Source organism: Lynx rufus, unplaced genomic scaffold, assembly GCF_022079265.1.
Source record: "Lynx rufus isolate CCGP_SWC_20201006 ecotype Redwood Valley unplaced genomic scaffold, mLynRuf1.p SCAF_46, whole genome shotgun sequence".
Classification (NCBI taxonomy): domain Eukaryota; kingdom Metazoa; phylum Chordata; class Mammalia; order Carnivora; family Felidae; genus Lynx; species Lynx rufus.
In genome coordinates, this window is record NW_025814863.1 from 1,306,321 (window position 1) to 1,328,767 (window position 22,447).

Below are 22,447 nucleotides of genomic sequence, written 5' to 3' on the forward strand. Positions count from 1 at the left end.
AGGTAAGGATTTCAGGATTCAGATTTAAAAGACTCATTCACTCAGAGAAGCCCAGAATATTATGATCAGAAAGGACCTTAGGGGCGCCTGGGTGGCTCTGTCAGTTGAGCGTCTGACTTCTGATTTTGGCTCAGGTCATGATCCCAGGGTCGTGGGATCAAGCCCTGCATAGGGCTCTGTGCTGAGCATGGATCCTGCTTAAGATTCTCTCTCTCTCTCTCTCTCTCTCTCTCTGCCCCCCCCACCCATAAATTTTTTTTAAACGCCAAAAAGAAAGAACCTTAGAAATTATCTAACTCAATTCTCTACCCTAATTTTATGAGAAAACCAATACCAAAAGAAGTTAACCTCAGTATAAAACTGGTAAAAAAGGCAGAACTAGAACATAGATCTTTTTACATGTTCTTTCTGCTACATACCTGTAATATTCTCTGGTAGATGAGAATAAGACTTTGGGAAACAACCACAGTTGAGACAACAAAGAAAAACAAACTGAGAAGAATCAGAATGGTAAAGGGAACAATGAAATCCAAGGAACGAAAGTTTCAAGAAGGGAGCAATCAACAGTGTTCTATGTGACCAAAAGGTCAAGTTGGATGGGAACTGAGAAAAGGCCACTGCATTTTGCATTGAGGTTATTAGTTACTTGGCAACAAAATGTTCTTTTTAATAGTACCTACTACTCCAGACTTCTCTTATGGGAACATTTCAGACATATAATCTGCATATAATGAGATTCTCTTATTATTTCAGTAACTAAATTACCTTGAACAGGGTCCAAGAAGAACTGGCTTTATGTGAGTTTCAAATCTATAGTGAGTCATGTTAGAGCAGGGTTCCAGTTTGCTCACATTCTCTTCTGATCATATTTTATCAAAGTTCTTACAGACTAGCCATACTTTTAAAATTTACAGACTTTATTTCCTTTCTCTGAATTCACATGTATATAATCCTAGGAACTTCAAACCTTTCAGCAGTTGGCTAATTACTGCATAAAGCTTTTCAAAATAACATTACTAATTATGTTGTACAGTATAATGAAACACACAAACATGGAGATTTGAAAATGTAAATGCCTATTTTTAAAATTCAATGGGTGATGATTTTTAGGCAATCTTTGACACATTTATTCCCAATTCTTTACCTCCCATTCTAAAAAGTAAGTGGTATTAAGACTATCTGCATAATGAAAACCACATTATAATACAGAGAATCACGCAGCAGGATTTGTCTAAATGTAGAAATTTTCAGTAACAGCCATCTGGCAAGTAGCAACATTGAAAGTGTATGGGGGATGTGCTATTTACATCATCTGTGTATCAGATGATCTACAATCTTAAAAAAACATGGCTTTTTATTAGTTGAAAGAAAACACAGTTTTGTCATTTTCAGACTGAGTTCTGGATTTTTTCTTAATTCAAAGTTGCAAATCCAATCTGAGGAAGAAAGAAACACAAGAAAATGCACTCCATCTGAGTTTAATAGGCATGGTATTATAATATTTGAATTTTCCACCTTACCAAAGCTATGTACACACTCAAGTATCATATCACTATATAATACACAGATGTTTAACTGGTCTATGTATAAAGATTAAACTTTATCTAAAAACAGATAAAGATTAGAAACTAAATGTGGCACTTGAGACTATAATTATTGGCACTCTATTACTGTAACGGGAACAATTCAGCCACCACTCTTCTCTTCTCTCCCACTAGAGCCCCCTCCCCTGCTTCCTTTCATCCTCATCCACCTGATCTCCTCCTTCCTTCATCTCTATGTAAGTCTTAAGCCTGCCAGTGACACTTAAACCTAACGAGGTTTCTGATCCCTATTAATGAGAATAAAAATAGATCTTACATAACCTTGAAGACGTAATGAATTTCAAAACGCATCTTATATGCAAGTTTAATAAGGCTATTAGTAGAAAATTCTTAGAAAGCCTTTCTTTCACTAGTGCTGTCTGCTCTCTTCTGTACATGTGCAACCAATTCAAGCTGGCTTGAGTTCTCGGTGTACCTGGTTCATACCTCACCTGAACTTGAGTCAAGTAGAAGCAAACTAGAGATTACGTTACAGATTATTCCAGGGGCAAAATTCTGCCACTTCTGCTTAGAAATGACAAGCAGTTAAGGGGTCTATAGTGAGGAGATTCCATCTGGATGTAATAAATTATGCGGGAGCCCCCCCCTCCAAATCTTGTCCTCCCTTCAAAACTCAGCTCAAATAGTACCTCCGCCACAGAGCCCACTGTGCCCTCTCCCATTCATCCTGATCCCCACTGCCTCAAAGCTTTGGTAAGTTACTGCCACCACTCTCTTAATCCTTAATTATATTCCATCATATGTTATTATTTAACATGTCATGCTTGGGGCTTATTTTAAGGTAGGTTTAAGCTCTTTGAAAGTAGGGCCTATGTCTCAGACATTTCTGTATCGTCCACAATGCCTAGCACAAGCAATAACTAAATATGCTCAACTGTAGAAAGCACGAATTAGACACCAAAAGAATAAAATACATTTGGCTCTGGAAAGTGATTATCCTCTTCCCCCAAACTGCTTTCATTTCTCCCACCTGCTCATATTACTTCTCATGTTTCATCCCTCTAACCCTTGCCAGTTGTTAGCTCCTGAGGCGATCTGTGAATAAAACACACCGTCCAAATTGTAGGAGCTACGGAACGTCAAAACATCACTTGTTTTGGCTTACAACTGGAGGCCCAGAGGGGAGAGCTACAACATCTGAAGGAACGAATATTTAATGTAAAGGACAGGACCCAGCAGGAGGAGGAGCTTAATAGTTTCTTCCAATGCCTCAAGAGTTCTTCTGACAAACAGGCCCAGATCATGTTACTGCAGATCTGTTTCTGGCTTTTAGCCCCTAGTTAGTTGATTTAGATAAACAACTGTGTTTGGCTACCTCCTTTTCTTTTTTAAACCACTACATATTGATTTTACTGCTGCATCTATTTCCCTTTTATGGGTCATTTATTCTACCTACTGTAATATTTTATCTATCTCTTTATTCTTGGAAATGAAGAACAGGAAACAAGTTAAGGGGATAGTTCTAAAGAGGTATCTTGACCCCAAAAAGAAAGGAGTGGTTAGCAGGCTTTGGCTTCCATTTAAGCTCCTTGTTTGGTATCAAGGATAGGATCTTTATTCGAACACAATTATTCTCCTTGCCTCTAAAATCAGCTTACCAGGAAAATCTTGACAGTGCCCCATCCACCCGCACACACCCATTGTTACCGGAAATTAAGCTAAGCAGCAAGCACTAAGCACATATTCTGGGGTTGCAAAAAACAACCCAGGATGTCTGAAGAAACAAATAAATTTTAGAAATAAATAAATAACTTATAGGGAAGTTATTATCAGGGAAGAATTCTTTGAAATTAATTTTAAAGAAAAATCCAGCGTACCTGAACATCCCTTTAAAACTCCTTGGCAGAGACACAGTGGAGGAGCCGTAATGAAATTATTACACCGGCCTATTATACCAGACATCTAGACTGCATGGCATAATCCTAGCCACCATTTGCTAGCAAATATTATTTCATTTTTGTTCATGGTTATCTTTTTTCTGAAATCAGACTCTGAAGAAGGAAGGGTAAAAAATTCCACTCCTATTCTCAATTACTTGTGGGAACAAAGAAAATGGGAGAGGCCTAAGAACAGGGATTACACACTCAGTATACAAAACTAAGTGAAAACTGACAGAAGAACTGTCATATAGCAAATGGGAGGAGTTGAAAGGCTATGACTCTACTGTATCTTCAAAATGGTCTGAGAAAATGATGTGAGTGATGAGAAGTTTAAATTACTATAGGACTGCCTTCCAGGCTAGTCAATGCCATCCACTATATTTCTGTATTCGCTCAACCATTAATTTATTCAACAAAAATGTATTAAGTACCTTAACACATGACGCACTGTGCTATGGATTGAAAATACAGTGATGAATATAACACATTCATCAAACTCAAGGAAAAGGTACAAAAAAGAAAAAAAAAAGACAATGATCTTTATGGAAAATAAGGTAACTTGTGTATAGTCTCAATCTTCCTGTGAAATCTAACCAACGTTTTGGTAACTCAAATACCACTACTTTCTTATTAACTCAAATAAAAATATCAAAGATGCTTACTCTTCAACTGGTAGCTTTTCTTTACCAGAGAACTGGAGGAAATACTCTCAGGGTCATGCTAGTGCCGACCCTCCACTTGCACAAACTTCAGAGTGAGTGTCTCCTTAAATTTTGTGCTCTAATTGCCTCACTCACACCACCCTGGTCCTGGCCCTGCTCTGTCTCCACACCCACCATTCCAGGAGGTAGTGAGCTATTTTTTTTAAAAAACTTTAGATGTATAGGGGCGCCTGGGTGGCTCAGTCAGTTGAACGTCCGACTTCAGCTCAGGTCATGATCTCACGGCTCGTGGGTTCGAGCCCCATGTCAGGCTCTGTGCTGACAGCTTGGAGCCTGGAGCCTGCCTAAGATTCTGTGTCTCCCTCTCTCTCTGCCCCTCCCCTACTCACGCTCTGTTTCTCTCTCTCTCTCTCTCTCAAAATAAAAATAAACATTAAGTTTTTAAAAAATTAAAAAAAAACAAAACCTTAGAGGTATCATGCTGATAGGCCACAGGGATTTTATATAAGATGCTAAGAAGAAACATGATGCAAACTGGTTTGAAGAGAGACCAAGGCTTTTAAGACCCAATGGTAGATGACCATTTACTAGATGGTGATAACACTTCTAGGAACCTTTCTGATTTGCAGTTAATAACCACATCCACTCACAGGCTCCCAGATCACTAATGTATTTTTCCTTCCAAGAGGACGTCTAAATTTATGGAAAAAGAAAATAACATGTATTTAAAAATATTATGGTAACTTGGGGCGCCTGAGTGGCTCAGTCGGTTAAGTGTCCGACTTCACCTCAGGTCACGATCTCACAGCTCGTGGGATCGAGCCACGCATCGGGCTCTGTGCTGACAACCCAGAACCTGGAATCTGTTTTGGATTCTGTATCTCCTCTCTCTCTTCCCCTTCCCTGCTCACTCGCGCTCACTCACTCTTTCTCTCTCTCAGAATAATAAACATTTTTAAAAAATTTAAAAAATATTATGGTAACTCTATTTTATGTTTTTCCTAAGCTACCTTCTTTTAAACAAAAGGGACCCAAACATAATCCCTGTGTTTCTAGTGCATATGAATAAATGTGTCTACACAGAAATATCCAAATACACTCAGCAATCAGCAAATAAAAGTTGATGTTTGCCTACCTCCTCCGCCAAAGAGAGCAGCAAAAAATGGGCACACATCCCAGGATGATCATGCCGATCACACCAAGCCCAAACATCCGGAACATCTGTGTAGGCTCTGTTGGTTTAATTATATTCTGTTACTTTTATGACTTAAGCAAGAGAAGAATATCTGAGCTCTTTCATAAAGCCTTTATAAACAACTATCAGTGAATGAAGCAAAAAAAGAGAAGTATTCTTATATGACAGGTAAATATCTTTGCTACTCTATCAGTAGCAGGAGTTTATGAAATCTTGAAATACAACTAAAAGCTACACTTGAAATACATGCCTCCCTAAGGAAGCCTTAACAAAATGATCCTACTGTTTTTCTTAACAGACTATTATGACTCATACTATATATTTCTTCCTATGGCCGAAGTGTGTTTTTTTTTCTTGGCCATATGTTATACATCCTAGAGCACTCAAGGAGGGAATTAAACTACGAATAGTTGACTTGTTAAAGGAATGGCTTCTTAAATGTTTACTTCAAATTATAAAATATTAAATAAGAAATCAAGACTTTGCAGGGGAATAAGCATATTTTATTCTTATATTCATTTGGAAATGCATTCTAATATGATTGGGGAATTATAAGTCACGGTACAATTTTTCCCTCCACAAAGGCTGAATGTTTCTTCACACATATTATAAAGACTAAACTGATGAATGAATTATAAACACCGTGTGACAGTGCTGAAACTGTAATACTGTATTCATGATCAGGTTTCAGTTTCCATTATTAATACTAGATGTTCAACAAAGACCTGTAAATTGAATAGGGACTATATTAACCTAAGACATTGTTTTGCATGCATCCTTTTTGTAGTATTTGTTAGTGTTTAATCATATCTAATATGTCCATCATGGGACCAACTGGTAATATGTCCCCACAATCCAAATGCAGGAGCAAAAACAGATGGTCTAGTTCTCAAAACTTTTTAAAGAAAAACCAAATCTTAAGAACCTGATTCAAAAACAATAGAACAAAGAGAAACTAATAAACAAACCTTAACAAGGAACATGCAAGTCTATCGTTACATACTTTGAACGTTATGTTTGAAGACAAGATAAATGGGAAGAATTCTACTCAAGTAGGAAGAAAAGGTGAGAAGAGAAAAATAAGCTAAGGCATGCTCAACTGGTATCTTCTTCCAAGCACTGAAGGTTAGATCTCACAGAGCCTGGGATCTCTGGAACAAGACAGAGATCGACTAAAGCAAAAGAAAAGAGGAGACTAATTTTGAACTGCCAAAGTCATATCAAAGGCTAAGCCGAAACTGTTGATGAATTGAGGCCTGCCCACCTCTGGACTTTTACAGACAGTGTTGCTCGAGGGCTGGGATCCCCCTTTCGGTGTTAAGCTGAGAGATCCAAATTTAAACTTATGCCATTGTGACCTATTTCTTCAATTTTTAAGAACATAAATATAATAAATGTAAGAGGATGAACTTACTATCCTTTAATGGGACAAAACAGTTGATGTTACTGATCTTGAAGGATGAGTAACAGCATTTATATCCCAAACATTCAGTCTTGTTGTAATCTTGCTGCTCATTGCAAGCCTTCACCACCTGATTCTGCTTTGGAATGCATGCTTTTACCAACAAAATCCAAGAAAAATAATTCAGTATGGTTAATAAGCACTTTCCTTAATTAAATAATTACTGCAAGACAAAAAAAGAAAAATATTCAAACTGGTGCGTTTAAATGTTTTTCAATGTTTTATTATTTATTTTTGAGAGAGAGAGAGAGAGAGAGAGAGAAACACAGAGACAGAGCATGAGCTGAGAGAGAGCAGAGAGAGAGGGAGACATAGAATCCGAAGTGGGCTGCAGTCTCTGAGCTGTCAGCACAGAGCCTGACGCAGGGCTTGAACTGCAAGATCATGACCTGAGCCAAAGTTGGACACTTAACTGACTGAGCTACCCAGGCGCCCCTCAAACTGGTACATTTAAAGACTGAATGACATGTACAAATGGTGATGAATGTTGAAAAAAAAGAGTTAAGCTAAAAATTACCACAAAGTTATTTAACATCACATTTTCAATTCTAGATAAATGGCAGAAAAATGTAAATTGTTAACAGGTCATTGGTAAGGTAGTTTTAAAAGGACTATAGATCATAAGCTGAGTAGTAGTAATACAAATATAACACAGAAGGAGCTAAATAACAAGAACATACCAAATGTCCTTAAAACTAATGCCTTGTTAATAACATAATACCATGAATATCTTCTCACTCAATTCTACTAAGCTACAGAAACTCACTGAATGTGTCAATGAAAATGAATGTAAGTAAAATTCAGTTTACTGTTAGAGTGTAAGGTAAATGATACTATTGGTATTGACCTACTTTCTGTGAACACTTACCATATTGGCACTACGGTATGTTTTAAGATTCTTCCTTTTGACCTTAAGTTATGACTCTATAATTCTGAACAGGCAATGATTTATGGCATGAACAAGAAGATTCATGCAACTGCAATAAATTCATACATATCAGAATCTCTAAGACTTGCAAGCTCATAAATAAATAAATAAATAAATAAATAAATAAATAAATAAATAAGACTTGCAAGCTCAAACAGCTGATTCTTTTAAACATCCTGCTTTGTAAGAGAAACAAATAACCAAAACGGCAGATACCAGATTTTTATTCAAAAAGAAAACTTCTACAGTATGGCTTACGGCCAGCATAGATTCAGTTCAATCTTCAATACTGTCAACAACTACAGACTTTGAAAAGTAATAACTGATGTTTTATAATCACTCGCAAGCACTTGAACATCAGCAAAGAACAGTATGATGTTTACAAGCACATTTTTATCTCTTGGTATATTTTATTATATTCCTCTTTTTTAAAGATTTGCAGTTCCCAAAACTAAGGTAAAAATAATAATAGCTACCATTCACTAGGCACCTACTTGGGCCAGGTACCTTGATTTACACACGTTATTTCTAATCTTTAAAACAAACTCTCAAAATGAGTTTTACAACCCCCATTCTAGAAATAAAGAAATGAAGGATCAAAGTAACCTGTGCAAGGCCACAGATTTAATGCATTACCAGTTGCCCTGCATATCCATTTCCCAAACATTTTAGACATATAAGAGTTTGGTCTACTTTGTTGTTATATACACTAGGCAATCTATTCTCAATTCTACCCAGCCCACAGTGACTTCCCTCCCCAGGCTGGAGTGCATCTGGAATACCATGATCAGGGCCCGGTTAGAGATGATATGGACTTACTATGTGCAGAATTCTTTGCTATTGGCATCATTCAAAGATCACTTTCCAGGAATGGAAATCATGGAAGAGATTTTAAATCACAAAAGAGACTGGACTGGATGATTAAGATCTCATCTAATGCTGAGCTTCTGTTATTTTTTTTTTTTAATTTTTTTTTTCAACGTTTATTTATTTTTGGGACAGAGAGAGACAGAGCATGAACGGGGGAGGGGCAGAGAGAGAGGGAGACACAGAATCAGAAACAGGCTCCAGGCTCCAAGCCATCAGCCCAGAGCCCGACGCGGGGCTCGAACTCACGGACCGCGAGATCGTGACCTGGCTGAAGTCGGACGCTTAACCGACTGCGCCACCCAGGCGCCCCGAGCTTCTGTTATTTAAAAATTTTTTTAATGGGGGGCACCTGGGTGGCTCAGTCGGTTGAGCATCCAACTTTGGCTCAGGTCATGATCTTGCGGTCCATGAGTTCGAGTCCCGCATCCGGCTCTGTGCTGACAGAGTCTGGAGCCTGTTTCAGATTCTGTGTCTCCCTCTCTCTCTCTGACCCTCCCCCGTTCACCCCGTTCATGCTCTGTCTCTGTCTCAAAAAAAAATAATAAATGTTAAAAATTTTTTTAATGTTTATTCATTTCTGAGAGAGAGAGAGAGAGAGAGACAGAGTGTGAGCAGGGGAGGGGCAGAGAGAGATGAGACACAGAATCTGAAGAAGGCTCCAGGCTTTGAGCTGTCAGCGCAGAGACCAACACGGGCCTCGAACCCATGAACCGTGAGATCAACACCTGAGCCAAAGTTGGGTGCTTAACTGACTGAGTCACCCAGGTGCCCCTGAGCTTCTGTTATTTTATACTGCAGTTGGATCTGATGGACTTTATGCCAGATACTAAAATTAACTTTCAGACTTAAATTACGGAGACATTGTATTTTGAAGAACAAAAAGGGTAGAAAATTTTTACCAGGTGTTAAGTATATAATTTTGTCCAAAGAGAGAAGGACTGTGTGACCTCTCAAGCTTCCCTGTCAATCTGTCTCAAGGTTATCACTTTAATGTGCAAGAGATAAATGTTTTACGAACAACAGCCTAATGACAAAACAGCAGACATTTTTTTAGTGCTTAAGTGGGAAGAGTGTTCCTTTTCAATTATACAGGAGAGGAAATAAATTGGTTAAAAGTATTTCCCATTTTATGAACTTGTAGTTATTCTTTTCAAAGAAACAGCATATACATTTTATAAATAATTAATCACTGTTTTTTAAAGATTTGAATCAACCTGGGTCAGATGTTTCTCTTAAAATAGAACCGTCTGATTTTGTTGGGTATCTCATACAATTGATTTTGACTCAATTTACTGTGCCAGGTTGAAGGAATATTTTGGAAATGCAGATATTCTTATTTAGACTGTTTTTATTTACTTTTTTAATTTTTATTTTTTTAAATATGAAATTTATTGTCAAATTGGTTTCCATACAACACCCAGTGTTCATCCCAACAGGCGCCCTCCTCAATACCCATCACCCACCCTCCCCTCCCTTCCCACCCCCCATCAACCTTCAGTTTGTTCTGTTTTTAAGAGTCTCTTATGTTTTGGCTCCCTCCCTCTCTAACCTCTTCTTTCTTTTTTTTTCTTCCCCTCCCCCATGGTCTTCTGTTAAGTTTCTCAGGATACACATAAGAGTGAAAAGGTGGCTTCAGTGTTTGTATAATGTTGTTATTAGAGGTAATTATGGAACAGTTTATGTCTGTTATCTTCATTAGCTCTAAAGCTTAAATCATCAGGGCACCTGGGTGGCTCAGCTGATTAAGCATCCGACTTTGGCTCGGGTCATGATCTCACAGTTTGTGAGTTTGAGCCCTGTGTCAGGCTCTGCACTGACAGCTCAGAGCCTGGAGTCTGCTTCAGATTCTGTCTCCCTCTCTCTCTCTGCCCCTCCCCTGCTTGTGCTCTCTCTTCCTCAAAAATAAATAAATAAACATTTCTAAAAAAAAAAAAAACTTAAATCATCATTTGTTGTTTATGACCAACTTTGGCACTCTCACTAAGCCATTCATTTAGCTTCACAACATAACACCTTCTCAAATTTCTTTCTTTTTTTAAAGATTTTATTATTTTTATGTTTTTTAAGTAAACTCTATGGCCAACGTAGGGCTCAAACTTACGACCCAAAATCAACAGTCACATGCTCTACTGACTGAGCCAGCTAGGCAGCCCTCAAATTTCTCTTTCTTCACTCAACTTGAACATGGTGGTTTTTAAAATTTACTTAAAGGGGCTCATTTATTTTGCTATTCTCATTAGTATTAGGTGTTATAATGCCTGTTTTGTACTTGATGAAACCAGTATAGAGAAAAATGAGGAGACTTCTGCAAGATCACAGAAGAATTCAGTGGCAGAATCTGAAATTAAACAAACGGATATAATTTTGTGCTTACATATGTACATCAAATTCTGTTAGAATAAATTCCACATGATTTTTAATAAAAGCTTCATCTTTGTAATTCACATATGTCAATTTATTTGAAGCTTCTCCTTGAAAGGGTACCACATGCTGCAGAAAATGAAACATGTTTATTTGTGGTTAATAATTCTCAGGGGTCATCATGTGCTTGATAAACACATTATATACAGAATCACAAAAAGATGATGTGACTTGAAACCTGAACTTTTTATCATTAAAACAGATGGGAAAACATCTGGTATATTCCGTAACATCAGAGCCACACAGTACCCTGATTAATGATATAGAAAGCATTAATTTCACAATACTGGGTCAGTGACTAAATTTCAGGCAATGCCATTAAGGTAAGTTGTGTAAGGTTTAGATATTTGTGAAGGAAAAGTATTTCTATAAAGAGTAACCTGCATTTATGAAATGTCTTAAAAATACTGTCTCAGGTCATCCTCACAATTCTTTGTGGTAAATATTTTCATTAAAGCTGAGGACACTGAGGTTCACAGATGCTATCTTGCTTACGGCAAAGGGTTGAGTCAGGATTAAAACCCAGGTCTATCTCACTCCATTGCCAATAGACCACACTGCCTCCTAACCATTTAACTACTCTTTACAAAATGAGGACACTGGGAGGGGAAAAAAAAGAACTTACTTGTTGGAAAGAAAAAATTGAACAGAGCTTCCCATGCAGAAGTTTTTTCTGGAGTTTGTCCATCAGCATTTTCACTGCTCCACACATTATATTCACTTGAAGACACAGAATTTGAGGACCCTTAAGAAAAAGTGAAATTATTAATCCCAACATATATAAAGCATTGATCACTCTCTATGGTCCTTTAACAGTAACTATCCTTTGCTTAAATTAACTATGGAAAGCCTAAGAGCTAAGATATTATACTTAAATCTCATAACAGCTTAGGTACTATTAATAATCAGAATGTGATTCTGCTGTGAAACTGAAAAACTAAGTATTAAATTTAAAAAATTAAAAAATTAATTAATTTTAACATTCTTAAGCCATCTACCAACACATCCCATTGCTGTGCTGTAAACTAAATTACAATAGTGAAGTTGCCTCTGACAAACAGCATTGATATTCAGAGGCCCTATCAATTAACAACTTGGAAACAGTATGTATCCCAACTAAATCAGACCCCATCACAGAAACTCTTGGCATATATGTTGCCTTCTTTATTTACTGATAAAAATCAAGGCCTTGGACAATGTAAAACTTTCCTTTCCTTCTTCCTCAATACCTCAAAGAAACTGCATTTAGTTTTCTTTGCACGATTCCTTCCTATATAAGAGGAAAGTATATCTGTCTTTGTTCACATAGCATGGATCTGTCCATATTATTCAGTATTTGTCAACACTATCTTTAATAATTTCACAGTATTCCATTATGTGGCTCTATTACAACTGAATTAACCATCTCCCCATAGAAAGACATTTGTTATTCACAAGATATTCATATTATAAAGAACACTGCATAGAACTCATAGATACAAAGAAGAGACTGGCGGTTGCCAGAGGCAGGCAGTGGGGGTAGGTGAAATGGATTAAGGGAATTAAAGGCACAAACTTCCAGTTACAAAATAAATAAGTCCTGGGGATGAAATGTACAGCATGCTTACTACAGGTAATAAAACTGTATTTCATAAAGTTGCTAAGAAAGTAGATCTTAAAAGTTTTCATCACAAGAAAAAAACATTTTGTAACTATGTCTGATGATAGATGCTAACTATAATTACCGATAGATGCTAACTATAATTACCGTGATCATTCTGCAATATACACAAATATCCCATCATTATCTTGTACACCTAAAACTAATATAATGTTGTATGTCAATTATATTTCAAGAATCAAAACAAAAAAAAACAGAAAGAAAACTGCAATGATTATCATTGGAACCATATATTTGCAAACAGCTATGAAAATTTCCTTAGGATAAATTGGTAGGGAATGGCTCTTGATCTTGACCACACTACCCTCTAGCAAGGCTGCCCCAAGGTACACTTCTACCAGTAGTGCAGGCAAGTACCAATATTCTTGCACTCTAGACTTTTTGTTGTCCTTTGCCAGTTTGATGGCCAAAATAATGGTATTCCTTTGGTTTAATTTGCACCTTTAAGTTATCGGTGAGCTTACATCTTCCATAAATTGGTTGTATGGTAGAGAAATTTACCTTCAGTCTGCCACATATGTTAAAAATATTTTTCAAGGTAATCAGCTACATTTATATTTTTTATGATGTTTTGGGAAGTTCAAAATTTTTAAATGTTTTATGTAATCAAATCTATCAGTCTCTTCCTTTACCATTTCTGCCTTTCAGGTCATGTTTAGAAAAACATTCTAAATTCTAAGATTTCCAAGGTGCCTGGGTGGCTCAGTCAGGTAAGCCTCTAACTCTTGATTTTGGATCAGCCCATGACCTCACATTCGTGAGACTGAGCCCGTGTCAAATGTGACAGCACAGAGCCTGATTGGGATTCTCTCTCTCTCTCTCTCTCTCTCTCTGCCATTCCTCTGCTCTTGCATGTGCACACACACTCTCTCTCTTCTCCTTCTCTCTCAAAATGAAAGTTCATTTCATTTCTTCATAATCATATTATCACTAAATATAGATGGTTTTGCCTCCTTTCTTTCCAATACTAACAGCTCATTTCTTTTTTTTCTCTCACTGCATTGCCTAGAACTTCTGAAACCATGGTGAGAAAAAAAACGCTATGATAATGGGCATACTACAGTTGATCCTGACTTTAATGTGAAAGCACTAGTGTTTCATCATTAAGTATAATTTTGGCTGCTGGCTTAGGATAGATATTTTTTATTAAATTAAGGGTACATTGCTCTAGTCCTAGTTTACTACAAATTTTCTCATTTTTTTTTCATTTTTATTCAAGAACGGAAGTGGGGAAAAATTTTTTTAATGTAAAACAAAATTTTTTTTAAAAGGCGGGGGGGGGGGTGCCAGGGTGGCTCAGTCGGTTAAGGGTCCGACTTCAGCTCAGGTCATGATCTCAAGGTCCATGATTTCAAGCCCCGCGTCAGGGTCTGTGCTGACAGCTCACAGCCTGGAGCCTGCTTTGGATTCTGTGTTTTTCCCTCTCTCTCTGCTCCTCCCCTGCTTACACTCTGTGTCTCTCTCTCTCTCTCAAAAATAAATAAATGTTAAAAAAAATTAAGAATGGAAGTGGGATTTTATCAAATGTTTTTAATACTTACTGCCACTATATTTCCCCCTGACTATTGTTAAATATTAATATATCTCCCAATATTAAAATATTCTTGCATTCCTTCCAAAACCAGACAGAGACCCCACTAAAAAGGAGAAGTATAGACCAATTTCCCTGATGAACACAGATGCAAAAATCCTCAACAAGACATTAGCCAACAGGATCAAACAATACATTAAAAAAATTATTCACCATGACCAAATGGGATTTATACGGGATGCAGGGTTGGTTCAATATGTGCAAAACAATTAACATGATTCATCACATCAATAAAAGAAAGGACAAGAACCATATGATCCTCTCAATAGATGCAGAGAAAGCATTTGACAAAATACAACATTCTTTCTTGATAAAAACCCTCAAGAAAGTAGGGATTGAAGGATCATACCTCAAGATCATAAAAGCCACATATGAATGACCCAATGCTAATATCATCCTCAATGGGGAAAAACTGAGAGCTTTCCCCCTAAGGTCAGGAACAAGACAGGGATGTCCACTCTCACCACTGTTACTCACCACAGTATTGGAAGTCTTAGCCTCCACAATCAGACAACACAAAGAAATAAAAGGCATCCAAATCGGCCAGGAGGGGTCAAACTTTCACTCTTCACAGATGACATGATACTCTATATGGAAAACCCAAAATATTCCACCAAAAAACTGCTAGATTCATGAATTCAGCAAAGTTGCAGGATATAAAATCAATGCACAGAAATCACTTGCATTCCTATTCACCAATAATGAAGCAACAGAAAGAGAAATCAAGGAATCGATCCAATTTGCAATTGCACCAAAAACCATAAAATACCTAGGAATAAATCTAACCAAAGAGGTGAAAAATCTATACACTGAAAACTATAGAAAGCTTATGAAAGAAATTGAAGAAGACACAAAAAAATGGGAAAAGATTCCATGGTCTTGGACAGGAAGAACAAATATTGTTAAAATGTCGATACTACCCAAAGCAGTCTACATATTCAATGCAATCCCTATCAAAATAACACCAGCATTCTTCACAGAACTAGAACAAATAATCCTAAAATTTGTATGGGACCAGAAAAGACCCCGAATAGCCAAAGCAATCTTGAAAAAGAAAACCAAAGCAGGAGGTATCACAATCCAGGACGTCAAGCTATACTACAAAGCTGTAATCATCAAGACCATCAAGCTGTATGGTACTGGCACAAGAACAGACACTTAGATCAATGGAACAGAATAGAGAACCCAGAAATGGACCCACAAACGTATGGCCAACTAATCTTTGACAAAGCGGGAAAGAATATCCATTGGAATAAAGACAGTCTCTTCAGCAAGTGGTGCTGGGAAAACTGGACAGTGACATGCAGAAGAATGAACCTGGACCACTGTCTTACACCATACACAAAAATAAACTCAAAATGGATGAAAGACCTAAACATAAGACAGGAAGCCATCAAAATCCTAGAGAAGAAAGCAGACAAAAACCTCTTAGACCTCAGCTGATGCAACTCCTTACTCTCTGGAGGCAAGGGAAACAAAAGCAAAAATGAACTATTGGGACCTCATCAAAACAAAATCTTCTACACGCTGAAGGGAACAATCAACAAAACTAAAAGGCAACTGACAGAATGGGAGAATGTATTTGCAAATGACATATCCAATAAAGGGTTAGTATCCAAAATCTATAAAGAACTTATCAAACTCAACACCCAAAAAACAAATAATCCAGTGAAGGAAAGGGCAAAAGACATGAATAGACACTTCTCCAAAGAAGACATCCAGGTGGCCAACTGACACATGAAAAAATGCTCCACATCACTCATCATCAGGGAAATACAAATCATAACCACGAGATGCCACCTTACACCTGACAGAATGGCTAACATTAACAAATCAGGCAACAACAGATGTTCGCGAGGATGTGGAGAAAGAGGATCTCTTTTGCATTGTTGGTGGGAATGCAAGCTGGTGCAGCCACTCTGGAAAACAGTATGGAGGTTCCTCAAAAAACTAAAAATAGAACTACCCTACGACCCAGCAATTGCACTACTAGGTATTTATCCAATGGATACAGGTGTGCTGTTTCAAAGGGACACATGCACCCCCATGTTTATGGCAGCACTACCAACAATAGCCAAAGTATGGAAAGAGCCCAAATGTCCATGGATGGATGAATGGATAAAGAAGATGTGGTATGTATATATATATAGTCAAGCTATACTACAAAGCTGTAATCATCAAGACCATCAAGCTGTATGGTACTGGCACAAGAACAGACACTTAGATCAATGGAACAGAATAGAGAACCCAGAAATGGACCCACAAACGTATGGCCAACTAATCTTTGACAAAGCGGGAAAGAATATCCATTGGAATAAAGACAGTCTCTTCAGCAAGTGGTGCTGGGAAAACTGGACAGTGACATGCAGAAGAATGAACCTGGACCACTGTCTTACACCATACACAAAAATAAACTCAAAATGGATGAAAGACCTAAACATAAGACAGGAAGCCATCAAAATCCTAGAGAAGAAAGCAGACAAAAACCTCTTAGATATATATATATATATATATATACACACACACACACACACACACACACACACACACACACAATGGAGTACTACTCGGCAATCAAAAAGAATGAAATCTTGCCATTTGCAACTACATGGATGGAACTGGAGGGTATTATGCTAAGCGAAATAATTCAGTCAGAGAAAGACAAATATTGTATGACTTCACTCATATGAGGACTTTAAGATCCAAAACAGATGAACATAAGGGAAGGGAAACAAAAATAATCTAAAAACAGGGAGGGGGACAACACATAACAGACTCTTAAATATGGAGAACAGAGGGTTTCTGGAGGGTTTGTGGGAGGGGGGATGGGCTAAATGGGTCAGGGGCATTAAGGAATCTACTCCTGAAATCATTGTTGCACTAGATGTTAACTAATTTGGGTGTAAATTTAAAAAAATTAAATTAAAAATTCTGAACAGACAAAAAAAAATATTCTTGCATTCCTGAAATAAAGCCCACAAATGCTAATGCTTTATGTAGGATTTGTGGATCAACATTCCTAAGTAAAGTGTGTCTGCCTTTCCTTTTGTACTATCTATGTAGGATTTGGCATGGGGTTTATATTTACTTCATAAAATAATATGGGAAGCTTCCCATCTTTTTTCTATACTGAAATTATTTAAACAGCATAGGAAATATTTGATCCACTAAAAGTTTGTGAAAACTCATCCATAAATAGTCTGACTGTATTTTGTGGAGGGAATGGTGCCTTAATAACATTTCACTTCTTTGTGCTCATGAGCCAATTTAGATTTTTATTTTCCTAGGAAATCATCCACTTACAAAATTATTATTAGGATGGAATTATAGGAATATTCACTTATAATTTTTAAATCTCCTTTACATCAATGATAATATTCTCTTTCTCATTTTAATGACAGCAATTTCCATACACATACACTTGAGTAAGTATTCTCAGCCTGTAGGGTACTTTCTTATGATATGAACCTTATTATATGAATATGAGCTTTATTATACATGTTAAATCAAGTTACAGTGTATTATTCAAATGCTCAATATCCTTATTTTTTTTTCTAGGACTAAAAGATATGTATTACAGTCTCCCACCACAATTGTGGTTCTGTCCATTTCTACTTGAATTTCTAAAACCATCTGTTTTATGTATTTTAACACTATGCATAAACGTTCATTCATGACAGTTTTATCTTCACTGTATATTACACATCTTAACAATATGTAAAATAACCGATTTTGTTCTGTTTGTTTTTCCTAACTCCTACTCATTCAATAGATACACATTTAATGCCTACTATATTCTAGGTTTGGAGGATACATTAGTGAACAAATCAGATAAGAACCCTGCCCTTGAAACTTAACAGAAAACCATGGGGGAGGGGATGGAAAAAAAAAGTTAGGGAGGGAGCCAAACCCTAAGAGACTCTGAAAAACTGAGAACAATCTGAGGGTTGACCGGGGTGGGGGGGGTGGGAGGGAGGGGGGGGGGGTGGGAGGGAGGGGGGGGTGGGTGGTGGGTATTGAGGAGGGCACCTGTTGGGATGAGTACTGGGTGTTGTATGGAAACCAATTTGACAATAAATTTCATATTAAGAAAAAAAAAGAACCCTGCCCTCATGGGGCTTAAAGTACCATGGAGAAAACAGGCAAAAAATAAGTAAACTAACAAATTAAATAATTACAAATTGCAGTGAGTGCTACAAAGAAAGTCGTATCAATACAGTATAAGGTAGGGGACCTACTTTAACTAGAGGATGGCCTAGCTGAGATAATATTTAAGCTTAAAAAAAGGATTAGAAGAAGCTGGGCACACAAAGGTCTTGGAAGAGTGCTTCCAGCACAGGGTACAAAAAATGAGATTAGTATTGCCAGGCATACTTCAACAGAGTAGAGGGCTCATTGTCCTACGCCATATAGGAAAGGAACTACAATCGCAAGTGGCTCTGACAGGACCAGACACCGCCATTTGTTCACCTGGCGCTCCCCTTCCCCAACTGACTGTCCCAGCATCATCTGAAGAAAGTGTTGGCTGGCAGTAATAGCATACTGTGGCCTGAGTCTCCACTCTAGGTTATCTTCTACAGGTGGTGTGCTTTCTGGAGTCCCTCCAGGACAGAGATTATCCCCAACTCAAAGTACCTTAGCCTCCAGCTCCTACCAGACAAGCTTGGCCTTAGCCTGACGTGAAACGAAGGACGCTGCAACTTTTCTCAGTAGTATTTGGCCTGGCCTCCTCTCTATCGTTCAAAAATCCCTCCAAATTTCTGGCATATTGATGGCAGATGGCATCCTTCTTGGTTCCCTTCGTTTTCAACCATTATAGATCTCTTAGTCATTTCAACGGGCATTTGAAATAGAGGAAGCAATTAAACATTTACGCAGGTAGGCACCATCAGTGGCAGCCTGAACCAAGATTCTGCAGCATGCTTAACCTGCCCTCTACCACTGGTTTCTTCCCTACTCTGAAAGACAATTATTTACAAGTTGCTTTGAGCAGTATATCCCGTACCAACAGCATTACATGAGTTGATTTTAAGAGGAACACAGTTGTATATTTATGGAGGTATTTATTTTTACTATTTATGTATTTATTTTAAAAGTGTAGAAAGAAATACATACGATTGTGTGTGTCTCTCTCTCTGTCTTTCCATATGACTAGCATATCAAAACTACCATGACACCAAACAAGGTTGACATAACTCACTGCATGGTAAACCTTTATAAAATCCCCCTTAACATCTCTTTCTTTCATCCCTGGGAGCAACTCAACTGTCCTTTTCTCTCTCCAAAATCTCCCATCAGCCCTCACCCAAGTCTTCTCAGATCTTCCTTTCCACCCTATTAGGCTCCAGACTCTTTCCCCCTGTCCTGAATTGCTTTTCATATGCAGAATAATTCCATCCTCTCTGCCTCTAATTTGCATCTGTACATTCACTAACATGCTCAGCAAACAAAAGATTAGGAGCCAGCTTCCTTAAATGGCAGCAAGAAATGGTAAAGAACCGATTATGTTTCCCAGTCGCAAAGAATTTTATTTTTAATTTTCCTGTTAAAAAATAAAAGACTGAAAATCTAACTACATTTCAGAAAACAAACAAACTCAATGAGACCTGTGTAATCTACAGTCTGGCTCTTAGAAGGACCCTACTCTTGGTTCGATGTTCTTGAAATTTGTAATACGTTTTGAACAAGGGATCCCACCTTTTCATTATGCAGATTATGTTGCCAGCTCTGCTCTGTAGGGAGGTCTCTCAGATGAGGAACTGGATTAAATGGTGAGGAGACAGAATGGGAGCAGTGGCTAATGGCATATTGATGGCTAATGGTATCACACTGGAGAAGATTCTGCTGGGACTTTAGTAAGTAGAGGGTCTACCTATGCTGGAGTCTTTCTGGGCTTTGGCCTCGATCTGAATTTGCATTCTGGCACTGCCACATACTAGCTGGTGAGCTTCAAGTCAGTAAACCTCTCTATGCTTCAGTTTATTCATCTGCAAAATGGGGATACTATTTATTTTGAAGGATTAGAAGGATTAAATGAAGTCATAAATAAAGTGCTTAGTACAATGTAAAATGAGTAAATATGTTGTTATATGCCTTTATTTTTATTGTTTATAATTTTAAATTTAATAACATTATCTTGTTTTCAGGATATTTATTTTTATAAATAATTCTCTTAATAGCAAATATGACCAGCTTTCCATTATAATTGTGCTACACAGTTAGTGTGTCCTTTTAAAATAAATATATTTAAAAATAAATAAATAAATAAATAAATAAATAAATAAATAAATAAAATATATTTATGTAAAAAAGTGAGGCAGTTTAAAAAAATATGAAAAACTGGTAACATTAAGATAACCAAGAGCTGTGCAGGTGTTATACAAATGACTGAGGCAGGAGAAACATTGATCTAGTGAAATCTCAGTTTTTAGACAGGGTAACTGAAACCTAAAGAGGAAAAGTGATTCATCAAAGGTCACACAGCAAGTCAACGCAGAATCAAGACCACTTGGGTCTCCTAGCTCTTAGTTCAGAGCTCCTCCAACCACACCACGTACACAAATGGTTAAGGCACGAGCAAGCTTGGTGCTTAATGAGGTACATGGCCAGTAGCCAGACCCTCTCTCAATATGCACTGCCTCATTCACTCCCCAAGGATAGCAGATAAATGAAGTATTCTAATATAATACAGAAACCAGTCCCATGAAAATACCACCTATTAGTCAATCTTTTTTTTTTTTAAATCTCCCTGAAAAAGATGTGCAGTGAGGACTGATCCACTAGGTTACAGAGAGTTGGTGGGGGAGGAGGGGATCAAACTCCCAGTCCCGAATCCGCTAGTCTCCTCATCCTGTATGCCACTAGCCTATCTGCCTTCTACATAAATATAACCTGAAAAGCAAAGTGGCTTGGGAGCCCAAATGACAATACAAAACTGGAGGTATCCCAGACCTGAGCTACCTCAAGTCCCTCAACTTCAATTTCCATTTGTGGCATTAAATCTAAGAGAACTCACAAGGGTCTGTCTAGAAAGGAGAAGGGAAATTTTAGCTCTAGGATCATATGCCCTGCTTTCACCATTAAACTCCAGCCTATGGCCAAATTATTTTACCCTTCCGTGTTTATTAGTTTGCTAGGGTTGTTGAAACAAAGCACCATAAACTAGGTGGCTTAAAACAACAGAAACTTATTATCTCACGGTTCTGGTGGCTAAAAGTCCAAAATTAAGATGTCAATAGGACTGGTTACTTCTGAGGCATGGAAGAAAAAGCCTCTCTCCTTGGCTTGTAGATGCCTATCTTCTTCCTGTGTTTATTCATTTGGTCTTTCCCTCTATGAATGTCTAACTCTGTGTCCAGATTTCCCCTTTTTCATAAGGATACCTACCAGTCCTATTGGATTAGTGCTCACTTCATTTTAACTTGATTAACTCTATAAAGACCTCTTCTCTAAAAAGGTCACATTCTCAGGTACTTGGGGTTAAAATTCCAACTTTTTTTTATGGAAGGAAGGGACATAATTCCACCCATAACACAGTGCATTTAGTTACATTAATTAAGTTAAATCATTTAAAATGCAAAATGATACTTAATCCATCTAGTCATAGATCACCTCCTCAGAATCTGGGAAATCTGACAATATAAAGAATGAATCATGGATTATTTTAGGAGAAAACATGTTAAACCTATATTGGAAAAAGTCCCCATGGAAATAAAGAAATCACACTGAATAACAGTATTCTTTTTTTGTAAGAGTTCTACTCAAAATAGAAACAGAAAATGAAGAACTCATGGACTAAGAAAAAAATGATGTACAATTTATAGTTTTGTTTTTTAACTTTCTTTTTCAGAGAATGAAAAAGCCCTCAGTTTGTAAGGCTCTCAAATGTATTTGTAACTAACATTTACAAATACAGTAAAAGTAATTCAGAAATACTTTGGTATTTTAGATGAATAGTAGGAAAAATGAATAATTTGAGGTAATATGATTTGCAAGCAATCATTTAAAAAGTATCTTAAGATATTTGTCAAAGAACAGAAATCATATTTTCCTAACTTATGTAAAATAGCTGATAAAAAGAATGCACAGGATATACGTTATTTGACTTTGAATTTCATCCTTCACCAAAAGTTATAAACCCACAACTTTATGACATAGTATACAGAAGCCTTTGT

At 37.3% G+C, this 22,447-nt stretch overlaps 1 protein-coding gene across 1 annotated transcript in view; it reads right to left on the minus strand.

Annotated features, from left to right (window-relative positions):
* Positions 1-22,447, minus strand: part of FMR1NB (FMR1 neighbor) — a 95,315-nt gene that overhangs the window by 69,025 nt on the left and 3,843 nt on the right. The window contains exons 2-4 of the mRNA XM_047098308.1: positions 11,648-11,767; positions 6,756-6,896; positions 5,282-5,378 (exon numbers count right to left, since the gene is read on the minus strand). Of these exons, the coding sequence (XP_046954264.1) occupies positions 5,282-5,378; positions 6,756-6,896; positions 11,648-11,767 (358 nt within the window). The remainder of the gene's footprint in view (positions 1-5,281; positions 5,379-6,755; positions 6,897-11,647; positions 11,768-22,447) is intronic.